Here is a 17,432-nt window from a genome sequence, read left to right as displayed (position 1 = left end):
GGAATAACAGTAGCCTTTTTCTCCTAAAATAAATCTAAAAAGAGGCCACTGTTATTCTCAATAAGTGTCCTCACAGGGAGCTAGACTGGTATAAATATAGCAGTATAATTATACCAGTATAGTAATGCTGGTAAATTTTCTTGTTTGGCAAGCCCTGAAATCCAGAGATGGGAGTTCAAGGAATGGCAATTCCCACTTGACAGGTTGCGGATTCAATATTACAGATTTTTTCTTTTTAAATCTACAGGCCACCTTTAATTTGGATATTACTGTTGAAATGTATCTGTGTAGGGTATGACAAGCTAAACGGCACTTTTAATTTAAATTTTAAAATAACAAAGATTCCACTATAGCAGCCACTTTGAAGCGTGTGCCCCAATTCTTTTTTAACTCATTAAAAAATTATATGTTTTTTTCAGCTCCTGTGCTGATGTTGATAAGGAGTTTTCAGCAAGGAAAAAACTGATTAGCTGATCTCATTTTATACTCAGACTGTATAAACTCTTTGCATCAGGAACTCTCCTTTGGTTATGTTTGTACAGCACCTAGCACACTGGGAAGCTGATCCACAGCTGAGGCTCCTAGGCCCTGCCACTATATAAACGATGAATGACAATAACAGGTAGGGGAAACAACTGATTGTACACGGGGCGATGGCAAACACACAGACTAAACATGCAGGCTGCCTAAGCGCCGCAGCGAGACCCTGCCATGGGAACCCCCAGCTAAGACCCCATGTGGCTGCCATGGGAACAGACACCCTGGTCTGTCATCATGGCAACCCCGCCTAAGATCCTGAGTTGCTGCCATGGTAACCCCGACCTGCGAGGCCCCGGGGCGCCCCAACATCACACAGGCTGTGGGAAGATGCCGTCGGGGGCAGGTATGCACGGGGGAGGACCGAAGGCACTCTCAGCCATCCCAGGGAGTGACTGGCTCCCCTTTCCCAACTCAGTTGTGACTGTGGCTTGAACTGTCCCTGGCAGGATTCCGTAGTCAACCTGCGCAGCAGGACAACGACCCAACTAGAACAGCCCCTAAATCCAGTACAGCGCATGCGTGTTCGCAGAGCCGCCCCGGACGGGGAAAATATGTCTTGCCTCCGGAAGCGGCTGCGAGAACCGTTACGCGCCGCGCGCGAGCCGTCTAAAACGCCTAACGCGCGCTCTGCGCATGCGCCTACTTGGGGCTGGCGACTGATGCTGGTGCTTTGCGCATGCGTAACATCTGGATGGTTCCCCGATATTATCGCTCTAAACTTCATACTTGCCATTCGGGGGCCCAGGGAATGGCCGGATGGAAGCGGCCGACGTCGCCCCGCGCGTTGTGCGCATGTGCAGTGTCAAGATGGTGGGGCTGGGTATGGGTAAGTGGCGGGTGTGTAAATCCAAGCCAGGTCATTAGGCGGCTGGCGCGGCCCCGCACCGCCCTGCGGCTAGTTCTCTCCCTTCTCTCAGATTTCAGCGACTGGCAGCTGAGGCGGCGGCGGCGCCAGCAGCGTCAAGGTAACCGGGTCTGGCGCCTGCCCCGCGGGGCCCGCTGCCCCCCCCGCCCGGGCCCCGTTCCAGGGCCGGTGCCCGCAGCCGTGGCAAGTCGCTCGCAGGAAGAGAGCGGCCGGCGCCGGGCAGCGGGGATGGCGGCCGCGGCCATGGACGGCAGCCGCCCCCAAGGCGAAGGCAGCCGGTGGGAGCGCGGCATCGGGCCCTAAGGCTAAGGCGGCTGGAGCGGCAGACCCCCAAGGTGGCTGGCGGGGCCAGGGAGCGCGGCGGGCTCTGCACTGACGGCGGCCTCAGGCGGGAGCGCAGCGGAGACGGCGGCCCCAGGCCCCACGGTGAAGGTGGCCTGCGGGAGCGTGACAGTGGTGGTGGCAATCTCGGGCCCCATGGCGAAGGTGGCTGCTGGGAGCGGGACCCTGGTAGCCCCGGGCCCCATGGCAAAGGTGGACGCTGGGAGGGTGGTGGTGGGTTTGGGTCCTGTGGCGAAGGAGGCCGACGGGAGCACAGCGGAGATGACAGTGAAGGTGGCTGGTGGGACCTTGACGGTGGCGACGACAGCAGCAACCTAAGGCGGCCGGTGGGAGCACGGCGGCCGGTGGGAGCACAGCGACCTCAGGCCCTGTGGCGATGTCCGTGGCCTCAAGCTGCGGAGTAACGGGTCCCACGGCGAAGGTGGCCAATGAGATCATTCAGTCTCTCTCTTTTGGGTCACGGGCGGCCACCCCACTGTCAAGACAACGGTGGGATATCCGTATCTACAGTGGAGCCCAACAGCAGCAGCACTTTGGCCTTCAAGGGTTCTGTGGTTTCAATGACAGCCACAAAGAGGCACAACAACAACATCCCTGTGTGTGGGACTCCAGAAGCCAAGCTCCTCAAATTGCCCTGGTCTGATGACAACCATAGTCCAGCCCTTTTGGAAGCCTTCAAGGCTGTGGTAGCAGCTGGTGGGAGTGGCTGGCTGGACCCAGTAGCAGTGGCTGCAGTGAAAACAGAACTGGAAGTGGACTTTTCCTCTGAGGAGGACCTAGGTAGCGGGAGCAGAGAGGCAAGAGCAGTGAGCCACAGCAACTCACCTGGACCCCCACCTTACTTGTGACAGAACGCAAGAGAAAGAAGAAGCCCATTAGCCAGGAACGCACAACCTTAGTGAACCTTGTACCACCCATTGATAGGATAAAGGAACCTAAGCCCAACCCCCTGGGATCAGAGGAACAAGCAGAGGCCTACAATATGGAGCCCGTGTTGTCATTTTTCCCACCAGAGTCCCCCATTAGAAGCATGGTACCAGGTGAGTGGAGTGGGAGGGCTTCAGCCTATGGAGTTGTATAATGCACTCCGCGGCCACACAAGATGTAGAGACTGTGGGTTCCAGGGAATGATGCTTTATCTTTAGAAGTAGTCTGAAGATCATTTGTGTGTTTTTTCCTGCTTCTTTATGATGCATGGGAGAAAAACCCTAAAGAGATTGATATACATTTGATGGTGCAGGAGAAGTAGAAATGAGTCTGATCTTCTGTAGATCCCTGTCACCCCTAGAAGATGATGGGTGACTGGAAAAAATTAGGAACAGGACATTTGAGAAGCCAGGCTCTGCTTCCCTACTGAGTAGAGGACCTGCACTTTCTTTTGTCTTTCTCTTGCTCTTCATGATTAATCCTGTGTTAACACTAAGAAGTACATAGGGCTTACAAGTATCATATATCCCACTCTCATATGAGTCTAGCTTCCATCTAGTGTCTGACTAGTAACAGGACACTGATTCTGTAACCTGCTCTGCAACAGAGGTTTTGACAAAACTGGCTTCCTCACCATCAGTTGCTCTGCAATCTGTCCTCAAATAGCACATTAATTTCTGGCTATACTCAAGGACTCTACCTTCCAGCACACTACTGGCTTGGATGCTGACTTGCAAACAAGTCATCTTACCGTTTCGTAGTCCCATTTCAAATTTACCCATTTACCTACCTCAAGGGGTATATTAAAGATATTAAGTGCCCAGTAGCTAGGGATTATAATTTTTTTTTTTTGTACTTTCATAAAGAACACATAGCTAGTGGAAATTTTTCTCATGAGGATCCAGTGAGAAACTTTTTCTTGTTTTGAGATCATTTATATGAACAGCGATCAAAAGAGCTGACTGTTGAAATGCCATCTAATTCTTTCCCTATGTTTGTGTTAAGCCTACAAGTCATCGCTTAGAGGGATCAGAATAACGCTGTTGATGATATACTGGCAAAAACACATGTATATTTTGTTTATTAAGTGGCTTATACCGAGAGGTCATCAGACTGGGAATGGCAGCAACTCCACGACTTCCTATCTTTGCAGGGGAGTCTGGAATGGGGGCAAAAGGGGGTTAGAATACCATAAGCTTAATTGCCAGAAATGGGCAAGAAGAAAAGTTGTCCGTTACCTGTGCATCTTTTGGAAGACGTGAGGTGGAAAATCTGGGGTGGTCTAGGAGGTTTGCAGAGCACCTCTCTAAGGCAAGGCTGTAATAATACCAGAATCTCCCAAGAGTGGAGAAATTGGCTGATGACCTCTTTCAATTGGCAATACATAGTTGTTGAGCATTTTTGTAGCAGGAACGTATTTGTAGTGTGAACAACACTGTACCCTTTGGTACGTTAATAAAGTTATGATTTTTGTGTTCTCTTCAAAGCTGTGATATATTTGTATGCCTTGGTGAAGTGCCTACCAGTGTTTAGCTTTCTGCAGAATAGCAGAACCTTGCATGCATTTTGGTTTGCATTGCAACCCGAAAGTTAACATGGAGGGGAGAGCTGTTCCCATTGTGGGGGACTTTTAAGTAAAATTCATTACTACTTCATAAAGATTATAAGCAACATACACTGGCATTCCTGTGATTTTCAGGTAGGACTGACACATGCTTACAAATTTTTTTTTCACCCCTATTTGGTTTCTGTAATGGCACTGGCACAATGCCACTCTTGATGTCTGTCAGTGACACTCAGAAATGAAAATGTAATTAAAATTTAATTTGTCAAACAACTTAATTTTTCTAACTATGAAGTGAAACTTCAAAGTAGTGCTGAGTAAAACTTTTAATATAGCAATGAGACTGCCAGTCTTTTCCCTATGCCTGTGCCTGGTATCTCTATGAATAAGGCTTTATAGGCCTAAATGTCAGTGCTCCATAGTGATTAATATTGTAGTGAAAGCAATTACACGGTATTTCTTTGTAAATGCTGTGGTAGCCTTTCACTTATTAGCTTGTACCAGCCTCTGTTTTTGATCTAGTCTTGGCTAGAACTTGCACGTGGTACTGAGGTACTACAATCATTTTGATATACATACCTAGAAAAATGGGGTTTTCAAGGAGTTAACCCTTTGTTTCTCTGCTCCTTTTTCAAACTAGCATGATCAGACCATTCCCCTTAAAGGGCAGATCATTTGTAATAAATACTAATGAATGATGCTCTGGCTGTCAGGTGGCATTAACAAATTATTTTATTATATTGTTGCCTTCTCTTTTGTCCCTCCCCAAAGGCCAAGCAGAGAATTTAAAATAAGAAATTGAGGGCAGTGTGATGCTTGTCTCACTCTACACTGATATAAACGCCATTTACTTTAATGGAGCTACTCCTGACTTGCACAGATTTGAAAGGGCAATCAGGCCTTAGAGATGCTGTTAGGTCATGTAGTTTTGACCTTCTGCTGTGTCTAGGTGACAGTTCTGACATCTCAATAACATAATTGATCCTCTAGCACAGGGAACAAAGGCCAGTGGTGGCTTCAACTTTCTAGCTCTGGTCTCTGCCCATGGTTACATTGTCATTGGTTTGGGTGTATTTAACCTTTTAAATGGAACTTTTAAACGCAATGTATTTCCATTCTGAATGTTTAACGGAAGACTGATTCCCTAGAAGTATTAGCTACATACAAAACATATGTGGGGAAAAGGACAGTGTTACTGAATTAGGCCAGAATTTTCAAACTGGATGCCTAAATTTAAGTTCCTAAATAAGAGGCTTGCCCCCACTTTTTTGCTGTTGTAGAGCACTGAATCTTGTAAAATTACCTATATTAATGAACTTCTATGGAGTTAATAACATTAGCCTTTGGTAAGATGCAGTAAGTGTGTTACAGCTTCATAAGAAGAGGTAAGAAGTGGTATGCAAATACAATTTAATTCTTTTGGTTTATACAGAGTCAAATAACAAGTTTGTGTTACTCTTATGAACTGCTGTATTCTTTTCTATTTATGAACAAGTCTTTGTCATCTTATCTAGTAAGATGCACTTTCCCATGGATATATAGCATAAATTTTTTGTTGAATGCTTGCATTTACTTGGGAAAGTCTAGAATATAGTTTTGAATGTCTAATAATACTTGGAGCTTTTTATCTGTAGGTTTCAAAGTACTTTGCGGAGATGGGTAAGTATCAATAATATATAGAGAAAAGAAAACTGGAACATCATTATTAGTGCATATATGTGTGTATTCTTTATGTATCACTTCTACTTGATTGTTGCTGACAATTTAATAGCTTGATCTTCAAAGACAATATGCAAAGAAATATATCCAGATATTTGGCTTTGTTGCTATAGTCTATTTTCCTGGAAACTACATAGGGAATCCAGGTTGTCCCATAGTCCTTGTCTATGCAACAGTTACTTGTAGGATACTGAATATGGGTATGCCATGCCCTTGGTGAGGACCTGTGACATTATCCAGGGTACAATCTGGACAGATGGACAGCTGTGTCCCCTCAGATCTCCAACCTGGGGTGTCTTTTACGTTGCTGTTCCTGCCATGAGCATAGAGAAATGGAGGAGAGAGGTAATTTGTGGTGTGTGTGTGTGTGTGTGTGTTCTCTATTCTTGTACCTTTCTCCCCTCCTTGAAGGTCATCTCCAGCTGGGATTCAGAGCGCAGCCAGTCTGTTTACATGGGAACTCCCAGCTGTTTTCCATTTCATGTAAATATCTCACACCTTTCTTCCTGCCAAAGAATGGTCACTTAACTAGGTGATAATCTACTTGACTTTACAACTTTACATTTACAACGCACACTTTACTTCTCTACAAAAGAAAAAGGACACTAAACTTTCTAAACTACTACAGGCTACAAGGGGCCACAGCAATGGTTCCCTCAACCCACCCAGCAATATTGTTAATCTATCCAACTATACTCTCAGCCCAGCAGAAGCTGCTGTCCTATCTCGAGGTCTCTCCTTCTGCCCCTCCACCCCCTCGAACATGATACAGTTCTGTGGTGACCTAGAATCCTATTTTCGACGTCTCCGACTCAAGGAATATTTCCAGAATACCTCTGAACAACATAATGATCCACAGAGGCCTGCCTACCAACATTACAAAAAGAAGGATTCTAGGTGGACTCCTCCTGAAGGTCGAAACAGCAGACTGGACTTCTACATAGAGTGCTTCCGCCGACGTGCACGGGCTGAAATTGTGGAAAAGCAGCATCACTTGCCCCATAACCTCAGCCGTGCAGAACACAATGCCATCCACAGCCTCAGAAACAACTCTGACATCATAATCAAAAAGGCTGACAAAGGAGGTGCTGTTGTCATCATGAATAGGTCGGAATATGAACAAGAGGCTGCTCGGCAGCTCTCCAACACCACTTTCTACAAGCCATTACCCTCTGATCCCACTGAGAGTTACCAAAAGCATCTACAGCATTTGCTCAAGAAACTTCCTGAAAAAGCACAAGATCAAATCCGCACAGACACACCCCTGGAACCCCGACCTGGGATATTCTATCTACTACCCAAGATCCATAAACCTGGAAATCCTGGGCGCCCCATCATCTCAGGCATTGGCACCCTGACAGCAGGATTGTCCGGCTATGTAGACTCACTCCTCAGGCCCTACGCTACCAGCACTCCCAGCTACCTTCGAGACACCACTGACTTCCTGAGGAAACTACAATCCATTGGTGATCTTCCTGATAACACCATCCTGGCCACTATGGATGTAGAAGCCCTCTACACCAACATTCCACACAAAGATGGACTACAAGCCATCAAGAACACTATCCCCGATAATGTCACGGCTAACCTGGTGGCTGAACTTTGTGACTTTGTCCTTACCCATAACTATTTTACATTTGGGGACAATGTATACCTTCAGATCAGCGGCACTGCTATGGGTACCCGCATGGCCCCACAGTATGCCAACATTTTTATGGCTGATTTAGAACAACGCTTCCTCAGCTCTCGTCCCCTAACGCCCCTACTTTACTTGCGCTATATTGATGACATCTTCATCATCTGGACCCATGGAAAAGAAGCCCTTGAGGAATTCCACCATGATTTCAACAATTTCCATCCCACCATCAACCTCAGCCTGGTCCAGTCCACACAAGAGATCCACTTCCTGGACACTACAGTGCTAATAAACGATGGTCACATCAACACCACCCTATACTGGAAACCTACTGACCGCTATTCCTACCTACATGCCTCCAGCTTTCACCCTGACCACACCACACGATCCATCGTCTACAGCCAAGCTCTGCGATACAACCGCATTTGCTCCAACCCCTCAGACAGAGACAAACACCTACAAGATCTCTATCAAGCATTCTTACAACTACAGTACCCACCTGCGGAAGTGAAGAAACAGATTGATAGAGCCAGAAGAGTTCCCAGAAGTCACCTACTACAGGATAGGCCTAACAAAGAAAATAACAGAACGCCACTAGCCGTCACCTTCAGCCCCCAACTAAAACCCCTCCAACGCATTATTAAGGATCTACAACCTATCCTGAAGGATGACCCAACACTCTCACAAATCTTGGGAGAAAGGCCAGTCCTTGCCTACAGACAGCCCCCCAACCTGAAGCGAATACTCACCAACAACCACATACCACACAACAGAACCACTAGCCCAGGAACCTATCCTTGCAACAAAGCCCGTTGCCAACTGTGCCCACATATCTATTCAGGGGACACCATCACAGGGCCTAACAACATCAGCCACACTGTCAGAGGCTCGTTCACCTGCACATCCACCAATGTGATATATGCCATCATGTGCCAGCAATGCCCCTCTGCCATGTACATTGGTCAGACTGGACAGTCTCTACGTAAAAGAATAAATGGACACAAATCAGATGTCAAGAATTATAACATTCATAAACCAGTCGGAGAACACTTCAATCTCTCTGGTCACGCAATCACAGACATGAGAGTCGCTATCTTAAAGCAAAAAAACTTCAAATCCAGACTCCAGCGAGAAACTGCTGAATTGGAATTCATTTGCAAATTGGATACTATTAATTTGTGCTTGAATAGAGACTGGGAGTGGCTAAGTCATTATGCAAGGTAGCCTGTCTCCCCTTGTTTTTTTCCTGCAAACCCCCCCCCCCCCCCCCCCCAAGACGTTCTGGTTAAACTTGGATTATTGCTGTGCACATTGTAAGATGAGCTGTTGCCAGCAGGAGAATGAGTTTGTGTGTGTGTGGCTTTTGGAAAAGGGGGGGGTGTGGGGGGGGGGGTGAGAAAACCTGGATTAGTGCTGGAGGTGACCCACCTTGATTATCATGCGCATTATAAAGAGGGGTTTCAAAGGGGGATGGGCTGTTGCCAGCAGGAGAGTGAATTTGTATATGTGTGTGGGGGGGGGGGAAGGGTGAGAAAACCTGGATTTGTGCTGGAAATGGCTCTACTTGAGGATCACTTTAGATAAGCTGTTGCCAGCGGGGGAGTGAGGTGGGAGGAAGTTTTGTTTCATGGTCTCTGTGTGTATATAATGTCTTCTGCAGTTTCCACGATATGCTATGCATCCGATGAAGTGAGCTGTAGCTCACGAAAGCTCATGCTCAAATAAACTGGTTAGTCTCTAAGGTGCCACAAGTACTCCTTTTTCTTTTTACTTGACTTTGTTGACTTAAGCTACCTGGCTTAGTTGCTGGTTTGGCTTTTGTTTCTGAGGAACTGGTTTGTGCCTGCTTTTCTAAACTTGGTGCATGTTACAGCAATGTTATACAGTAGAATCTTAAAACTTTACAATACAATGTTGATACACATATTTTACCAGGACAATAATGTCCAGCAGATTGAGTTGTCAAATGATACCTCACAAGGCATACTTCATACAAAATATATCATGGTCTTTGTAAAAAGATTGCCATGGGGTACAGCCTGTCACAGGGTTACTGCATGCATAGGACCCGATGCAAAGCCCACTGAAGTTAGTGGAGTTTGACTTCCGTGGGCTTTGGATCAGGCCCACAGTCAGGTAAATCTGTGTATGAGATGGCCATTGGCTAAACTGTTATCTCTTTTTTTCCTCTTATGTCAATTTAGTCTGTGATAACCTTGGAAAGTGCTTGGACTGACAGCTTTGGAAACAGAACTGTTCGCAGAAAGGTGCATCTGGAGCAGTGCAAGATGTACCATGCCATCCCCAGTAATGTATCTTGTTGGACGGCATACTGGAATGAGAACTGGACAGATGTCAGCCAGGACAATAGAGGGCTACAACTTTATTTTGATGTTCACAGTTATAAAATGTACATATTCCTGACCTCAGAATAAATGTGCTATACTATAAATCCGGAGTTAATCCTGGCAGGTTAAGGGGCAGACTCCTGCTGTGGTGATCTGCTAGGTGCAGCAGAAGGAGTGCTGTCAGAAAACTGTGATTGGCGCTCTGATTCTCTCCCTCAATCCTGGTGCAAGTTAGAGTAGCCCTTAGGCTAGGGACTGCTGGAGTGTTACCCCTTAAGATTCTCCCCTTCCCTGCAAGTGATGTTTCCTTTGCACTGGGGCTGCAAAGCGGGAGATACGGGAACTCTTTGCACATTGAAGATTCTCCCACATGGGGATTTGGGAGCAAGGGACTTGTGTGGATTTGCACTCCCTGAGTGCTGCAAAGGCAGAGGTCAGGATCAGAGAATCTGCCCCTAAAACTTGAAAGGGTCCTAGTACAATTGTGCTGTCAAAGCTGTGGCCTACTGGCCATAAATTATATAAGATGATGTCAGGTTTCAGAGGAGCAGCCATGTTAGTCTGTGTTGAGGTAACTAGACAGTCCCAACTTTCCTTACCAGTTTGATCAAATTACCAACAGTCAACCGCAGCTTTGCCTGTTAGAGGAGAATGCAGCTGGATCACTAGGTAAGAAATACCTCACTTCTTCAGATGCAACATATCTCCTAAACACCGTATCCAATTTTACTCCTATTTTCCAGGGTCCTAAGAGCACAATCTGTAAAAATTTGCAAAAGCAGCGCTTGTTTTTCCCCAATATTAAGAGATTATTATCAGTGCCAAAGACTCATGCATTGACAAGGCAGAAGGAATGCACCAGGATTGAAAGAACAAAAAACCTTTTCGGATGCTGCAATGTTAAGGTTATAAAATTATCTGTCTAGTTTTTTAGAAGATTGCTGATCACTGCGAGGTTTGAACAGGGCAGTCCTGGGGAAAATATTAGGACTGCTGGGTATTTCATATTCCAAACTACATTTGTGAAAACAACACTGGGCAATAGTAATCTACAACGTTCAAGGTAAGTCCAAAAGATAAAAATGAAGTATTCCTATATGCTTTTTTTTTCTGGCAAATGTCATGTATCCCAAACTGTGAATCCAAGTGTGTTCCCCAGAAAGCGAGTGCTAAGGTTGTGGATTGAGCTGAACATATAATGTAAGGCAGAATATGGAGTTGCTGTTTTGGGTAAAAATGTCAGGTGCAGAGAAAACAGAGATTAAATTGTGACAATTATTATGAAGTTGGCACAGCAGAAATTCAGGATGATTCTGAGAACTAGAATGTCAGTAAAGAGGAGACTAATCTGTACAGGAGAAGGTGGGAGGGTGCCACCAAGTTATCAAGTGTGATGAAAGGAATTGTTTGAGTATAGATAATGCAAGGGATGATTAACAGAACTGTGGGCATCTACTACAGACATTCAGAACAGGAAGACAGCAATACCTAAGAATTCATGAGATATTCTAACTGCCCAGATATCTGTTGGGTATCAAGCAACAGCAAAAGATTCCAGAGTTCTGCAGGGCGAAGCTAAGGTGCAGAACGTAGAGGTTTTCTACCAGGTGAGAAGCAATTTGAACCCTGTTTCTTATTGAGAGGCAGGTGCTGCTTGAGATCATAAGATTGATGGGGAAGTGGACACACAACACAATGGAACATAGGTTAGAAATACAGAAAATTAATGTCACTTGAACACCAGCAATTTTATTATTTGCATTAGAGTAGTGCCTAACAGAGTCCCCAGCTCAGATTGGATTCCCATTGTACTATACACTAAAGGGAAAAGCTTTCAACTGAACTTAAGTCCCAAAAGAGACAGGCTCCTAGGAGCTGAAGTCTCAATGGAAATCAGTGGGACTTGAGCATCTAAGTCACTTGCACTTTAAAAATTTGACCCTGTACAAACACATAGTAAATAATAACCTGTATCCCAAAGAACTTAGTCTAGCTAAATATCCTTGAGGAGCAACGATTAAAATATATGCAGAGAAAAACAGGAATGTTGAAAGAGGTTTGGAAGTGGTGATGGGCATCACTTCAGATAAGAGGTTTTTCTAATGTGATTGCGCCAAAAAAAAAAAAAAAGCCAGTGCAATTTGGGCTGCATATACAGACACACATCAGGAAGCAGAAGGTAACATTCTCTTACACATCTCCAGTGCAGCTGCACCTGGAAATGGCCCTTTCACTTTTAGACAGCTCAGAACCAGCAAGCTGGTTGGAGTTCAGAGAAGGACAATACAAATGATTAGGGTGCGAGAGGGTGTGACTTAAATTAAAAGGTAAATGTGTCTCGCTTTTACAAATGACAGCTAAGGGGGAGGTGACGTGAGTTAACAATTGTTTGAGATGAGTTTATGTAGTGAGGTGCATAAGGATAGAACTATGCAGTTGAGAAAGTTGGGAAACTTGCAGAATTGTAGGAAAAAAATCTGGATTGTGAGACACTTTTGGATTATGGATAGTTTTGTAAGGGAAGAGGTGGAAGCACTAGCACTTAAGACTAGGCCAGGCAAAGCATTGCAATATGTAGAGAATAATCGGAAATTGGCAAGAAGACCGCCGGGATATTCTAATGAGTCTTTTCCACCTTTACCTTCTATGCATTGATGTGTTTAGGGAGATGTGTTGTGAAACTGGGGAAGAAAAGATAAACTTGCTTTTGTTTACTGTAGTCCAAAATGAGATGTACTCAATCTTGTCTTCTGCACTTGGTTTTTGTACCCAACCCCCTGTGCAAAATAGTCATGATGACACAAGTTTAACCTCTGAGAACTTTATAGTCTATCACAAAATGAAGCCTGTTAAATAACAAACTTGTCTCAATAAAATCTAGTGGAAACTTAATGTTCATATCCACTATAGACTTAACATAGTAACTTTGTGAAAGCTGTTAATTAAGAAGCCTAATATTTACAGGGCCTCATTTCAGAGGTACTGAGGGTCCACAACACCAGTGGAAGTTGTGGGTGCTTGGCATTTCCAAAAACCAGGTGTATGTTGACTTAGAAATATTAAATGCTTCCGTTGAAAAACAGTCCTCTTCTGGACTCCCCGTTCTTAAGACTATACCCAGGACTGTATCTTACGTTTTAGTGCCCAGAACAATGGGGCCCAACTTGGTTGTGGCTTTTAAGCATTACCATAAGGTAAATGTTAAACTCCCAGGTGAGAAGGATGGGTGCACACTAGAGACCATTCCAAGCTGGAAAATCTGGGAATAAGTATCCACAACTATGGGGCATCCCTTTTCCAACAGGTAAAATGGAATCCTGTCCTTTCCATGTGCTTTTCTCCCCACAGTAGTAGATTGGGAAGGCTGTGGTTGAACCGTTCTATGGGTATAAAGGAAATGGAAGTATCATGTGTTTCAGATTTTGAGTGCTCCCAGTCATTGGCACTTGTCAACTGCCAAACTGTACTGAAAATGACAAAAATAAACTAATAAAAGATAAATATCTTGTATTTAGTCCTTGTGTCTCCTCCTTATTTCCATCTCCAAAGAGGCCGGTAAACATAAAACAATCTGCATTTTCTCTTGGCAGCAGCCTGTTGACTTTATTGGCCATGACTGTGGTTTTTATATAATAGACCAAACTACGGGGGGCATTAGGAAGGGGAAGAAGCCAATCACCTTCTCTTGTGGGGAAAGGGAACCCATAGGATCTCACTGCAGCCCCAAAACTGGCAGCGCTGACTGTGGGAGTGGGACATGTATCAGGAATACATGTTGATTTAACTCATGACCTTGGTAGCTTCTGTTTGCGAAATGCCTGTGGAGCCTTGGCTGTAAAGTAAATCTGCTCCCCTCAACTTGCAGAGGGAAAACTCTAAGGGAGCAGTGTAGTGACAGCACCATCTGCCCTCCTTCAGAATGAGTTCTTCCCTATCCCCTAGGGTGAAGGATCCCAGGCTGGTGCAGTGAGATGGGAATTTGTAATTCTTCACCAGTGGTAGCAGTGATGGAAGATGTAGCTACAGGGAGGCTCAGGTTGTTTGTTTTTTGTTGTTTTGTTTTTTTTTAACCACTGTTATTAAATGCCTGAGGCCTTTCTTCCAGCATTGCTCAATGCCAGTGAAGAGTTATGGGTATGAGGTTGGCTAGTGTAGCCACAGCCGTAGATTGACTGGCTGCCTGGGAAAGGTGGAAGAAATAGTTAAATTCCAGGTTATGTTCGTGTTCTTATTCTCCTCCTCTGGGTGACTGTGGTTGAAAAACCAGTCTCTGCGCAAGTATACAGCCACCTTGCTGAAATTGTAACGCTTTAAAATTCTGCTAGTGCTGTTTTTCCCCCATAATCTGTTTGATTAATAGCTATAGTAGCAATTGTGCCATTGCTACGAGGTCGGTGAGTATTTGGAAAAACTAATGACTTCACATCTTAATTTTGATATATGGTGCAACACCGTGAGAGCTGAGCAAGTAATGCACAGTTTTGTTTTGCATTGTGTTTTTAAGACGTTCAGTGGGGAGAAGTGCAACATGTCATCGTTCTGAAGATGGCAGCAGTGATATGGGGCATCCTTGTTAAAAGGCAATTCATGCATACGTGACTTGGAAAAGGATGGAAATAGGTAGCGCAAATGGACTTTCCAGCAGGCAGTGAAATCTAGCTAGGTGCTCTCCTACCCTTTGTCACAGCTCAGCTGCGTTATCCTTTGAATTGAACCTTGCCGGCAACCGTAGAGAAATCAGAAACAATCCAAACAATGCACTGGTAATAACTTGGTAGTCCACTGGATGGTACTGTCACTGTGTGCATGCTTCACTATTCTAATTCTGAAGGTTCCTGTGCAGTTCAAAACAAAGATTATTTCAAGTCTTTTATTTCAAAGAGGTAAAATGGGAGGGGGGAAGAGAGAAGTGTGTGCAAATCGTTTCTATTTAAAATGTAGCTCACACCCTCCAACCCCACATGTTTTGTGATCTGCCTCTTAACCAAAATTCCTCAGAGCCTCTTGGCTGGACTCTGATTAGTATAGATGAAAATGGCTAGTGCCCTAACCAGCTGTCCTCATCATCCTCGTACAATTCCAGCCTTTGAGTGATTACGCAGCAACATGTCCAGTTGGGGTTTTCTTGGTTTGTTTGTTTTTTTTGTTTTAAATTAAGCTACTTGCAGATATTATTGTGCCTAAGAAGAAAGTAGTGTGGTGTAGCTCAAGGTTAACATGGAAGCTTTTCCCTCAAAAGTGAGCATTGCTGAGTTTTTGTGTATGTTTGCAGGATCAGTAAGGTGCAGTAAGTTAGCCCAGAATCCTCCTAGAAAAGCTTGCTATGCATTATATTATTTCCTGTTTTGCAGAGGGAACCTTGCTTAGCCAGAGCCCAACAGTTTGAGTTTTGTGTTTGTTTTTCCCCCTGCGGGGTCAGACAGCCTCACTCATGTGTGAAGTTAGGGGATCTGAAGATTGGTACTTGTGACTTGTTCTAATGTCCTGGTAAAATCCTGTTTAGTGTGACTTAATTCACTTCTGTCTTACTAAAAATGGGGAAAGACTATCTCATAGAGCACTCTTTCTCTGGACAGATCCTAAAGTATTTTAGTTGGGTGCCTGTATCTTGAAACTTGTAACTTGAAAGGTGGAGCTATTTAGCAGTGCACAGCAATGGTATCGTGACTTATAGGGAAGGATGCAAAAAAAATAGTGTCCAGATGCAACTGTAGTGTGAGCTATTTCTGCTTCTCTAGTCCTACCTATTTCCCAGTTGCTGGAACTGGGCTGTTGATAATTAGCCAAACTGAAATTTGGTCAGGATGTTAGTTTAAAAGAAAGATGCTCTGAGTCTGTGATGACCACAAGTGACACAGGCCTTGGTTAAACAGCGCATCCTAAAGATGGTGGTACTTGTAGCATAGTTTCTTCCGCCAGCATGCTAGAGCAGGGGTGGCCAACCTGTGGCTCCGGAGCCACATGCGGCTCTTCAGAAGTTAATATGCAGTTCCTTGTATAGGCACCAACCCCCCAGGGCTGGAGCCACAGGTGCCAACGTTCCAGTGTGCCAGGGGGTGCTCACTGCTCAACCCCTGGCTCTGCCACAGGCACTCCCCCCCAGTCCACCCCTTCCTGCCCCCTCCACAGAGCCTGCAGTGCCCTCACTCTTCCTCCCCACCCCAGCCTCTTTCATGCCATGAAACAGCTGATTGGGAAGTGCAGGGAGGGAGGGGGAAGTGCTGATCGGCGGGGCTGCCGATGGGTGGGAGGCCCTAGAAGCGGGGGTGGGGCTGATAACGTATTACTGTGGCTCTTTGGCAATGTACATTGGTAAATTCTGGTTCCTTCTCAGGCTCAGGTTGGCCACTCCTGTGCTATAGCATTGATTCTGTACTGACTCAAGGCGGAGTGCTACATACTGCATCACGAGCACGCTTCTCTCAGCATGTTGGGTTTTTCTTCAAGGTCTCCCCTGCCAATATCAGCCAGACCTGACTCTAGCTTATGAAGTCAGGTGAAATAGCAAGTAGGTATGGCTGCAACGGATAACAGGAGGTATGAAGGTTGCATCTGTCCAGGATTTAACGATAGACTGCTACAAATAGGGGTCGGTGTTGAGAGATTGCTGCCTTTTTTTATGTGGGGTAGTTCCTTACTCCAGGGACTTCAATGGGAGTACTGGGGAATAAGGCCCTATTCAAGATGGAAAAAGGGATCAGAATCTGTTCTGCTTCAGTCTCTCACCTTGTGCATATTCCTTTCAGACTCAATGGAAGAGTTCCATACTGGGATGTCTTAACACATGAATTCTAACTTTCTGCTTGTATCACCTAAGCCAGAATCACCTGTAGCTGACAAATGTGTATTGAAAACTTAAATAAATCTTTCCTTTCATGTCAACAGGGTCTTTTTTTTTTTTTTTAAATGTGGCCTTTCAAATGGGAATAAATCTAGTGCTCCTGTATGATGTAATACTTTCAGCTACAGCCAGGACAGTTCTAGCAAAGAGGGAAATGTCACAACCCAGCAGTGCACGGTGACAGGTATACCTTTCAGAGAGGGAATTGATGGACTTATTATGGAGATGAATGATGGAGGAGATGTTACAGGTACAGGAGAGAGCAGGACTGCCTGTGAATACTGAATGTGCATGTGTTTTTGCAGTTACTCATGAGTGATGGAATGACTGGTGGGACTAGTTTAAAGACGTAATCTCTCTGCTCAGACAAGACTGTTTTCTGCAAGGTGGGTGTGGGTTCTGGAAGCTGCTGAGACGTGCTCACTTTGGTGGTAAAATAGCTATGCGCTTGGTTCTCTCCACAGCAGATCTTTGGGTTGCTGCTAGCCATGGTTGGTTATGCTTACTCAGAATATCTCCACACCACCACCACCGCTCCCTTGCACTTGGAAACAGTTGTCAGTTGGCTGTGTTGTTTTCTGGCATGATGTAGTGATGTGATCCTGTTGAGTGTAGTGCACAGATGTGATGCTCTGCTTAACAGTAACAGA

At 45.1% G+C, this 17,432-nt stretch overlaps 1 protein-coding gene across 6 annotated transcripts in view; it reads left to right on the top strand.

Moving 5' to 3' along the window:
- The first annotated feature begins 894 nt into the window (after positions 1 to 894).
- ST6GALNAC1 (ST6 N-acetylgalactosaminide alpha-2,6-sialyltransferase 1) overlaps positions 895 to 17,432 on the top strand; it is a 53,603-nt gene continuing 37,065 nt past the window's right edge. For 3 of the 6 annotated variants that reach the window (XR_005227566.1, XM_027834719.3, XM_043527651.1), the window contains exon 1: positions 895 to 1,366. Coding sequence is in view for 2 of the 6 variants with exons in the window: in XM_027834719.3 (XP_027690520.2) it covers positions 1,056 to 1,366 (311 nt within the window). In the remaining 4 variants the exon portion in view is untranslated. The other 3 variants (XR_006285637.1, XR_005227567.2, XR_006285636.1) reach the window with 3 other exon arrangements.

The sequence above is a fragment of the Chelonia mydas genome, chromosome 14 (assembly GCF_015237465.2).
Source record: "Chelonia mydas isolate rCheMyd1 chromosome 14, rCheMyd1.pri.v2, whole genome shotgun sequence".
In the NCBI taxonomy this organism is placed as follows: Eukaryota; Metazoa; Chordata; order Testudines; family Cheloniidae; genus Chelonia; species Chelonia mydas.
The sequence above is the reverse complement of the archived record's forward strand: the minus strand, read 5'-3'. Positions and strand labels throughout refer to the sequence as shown.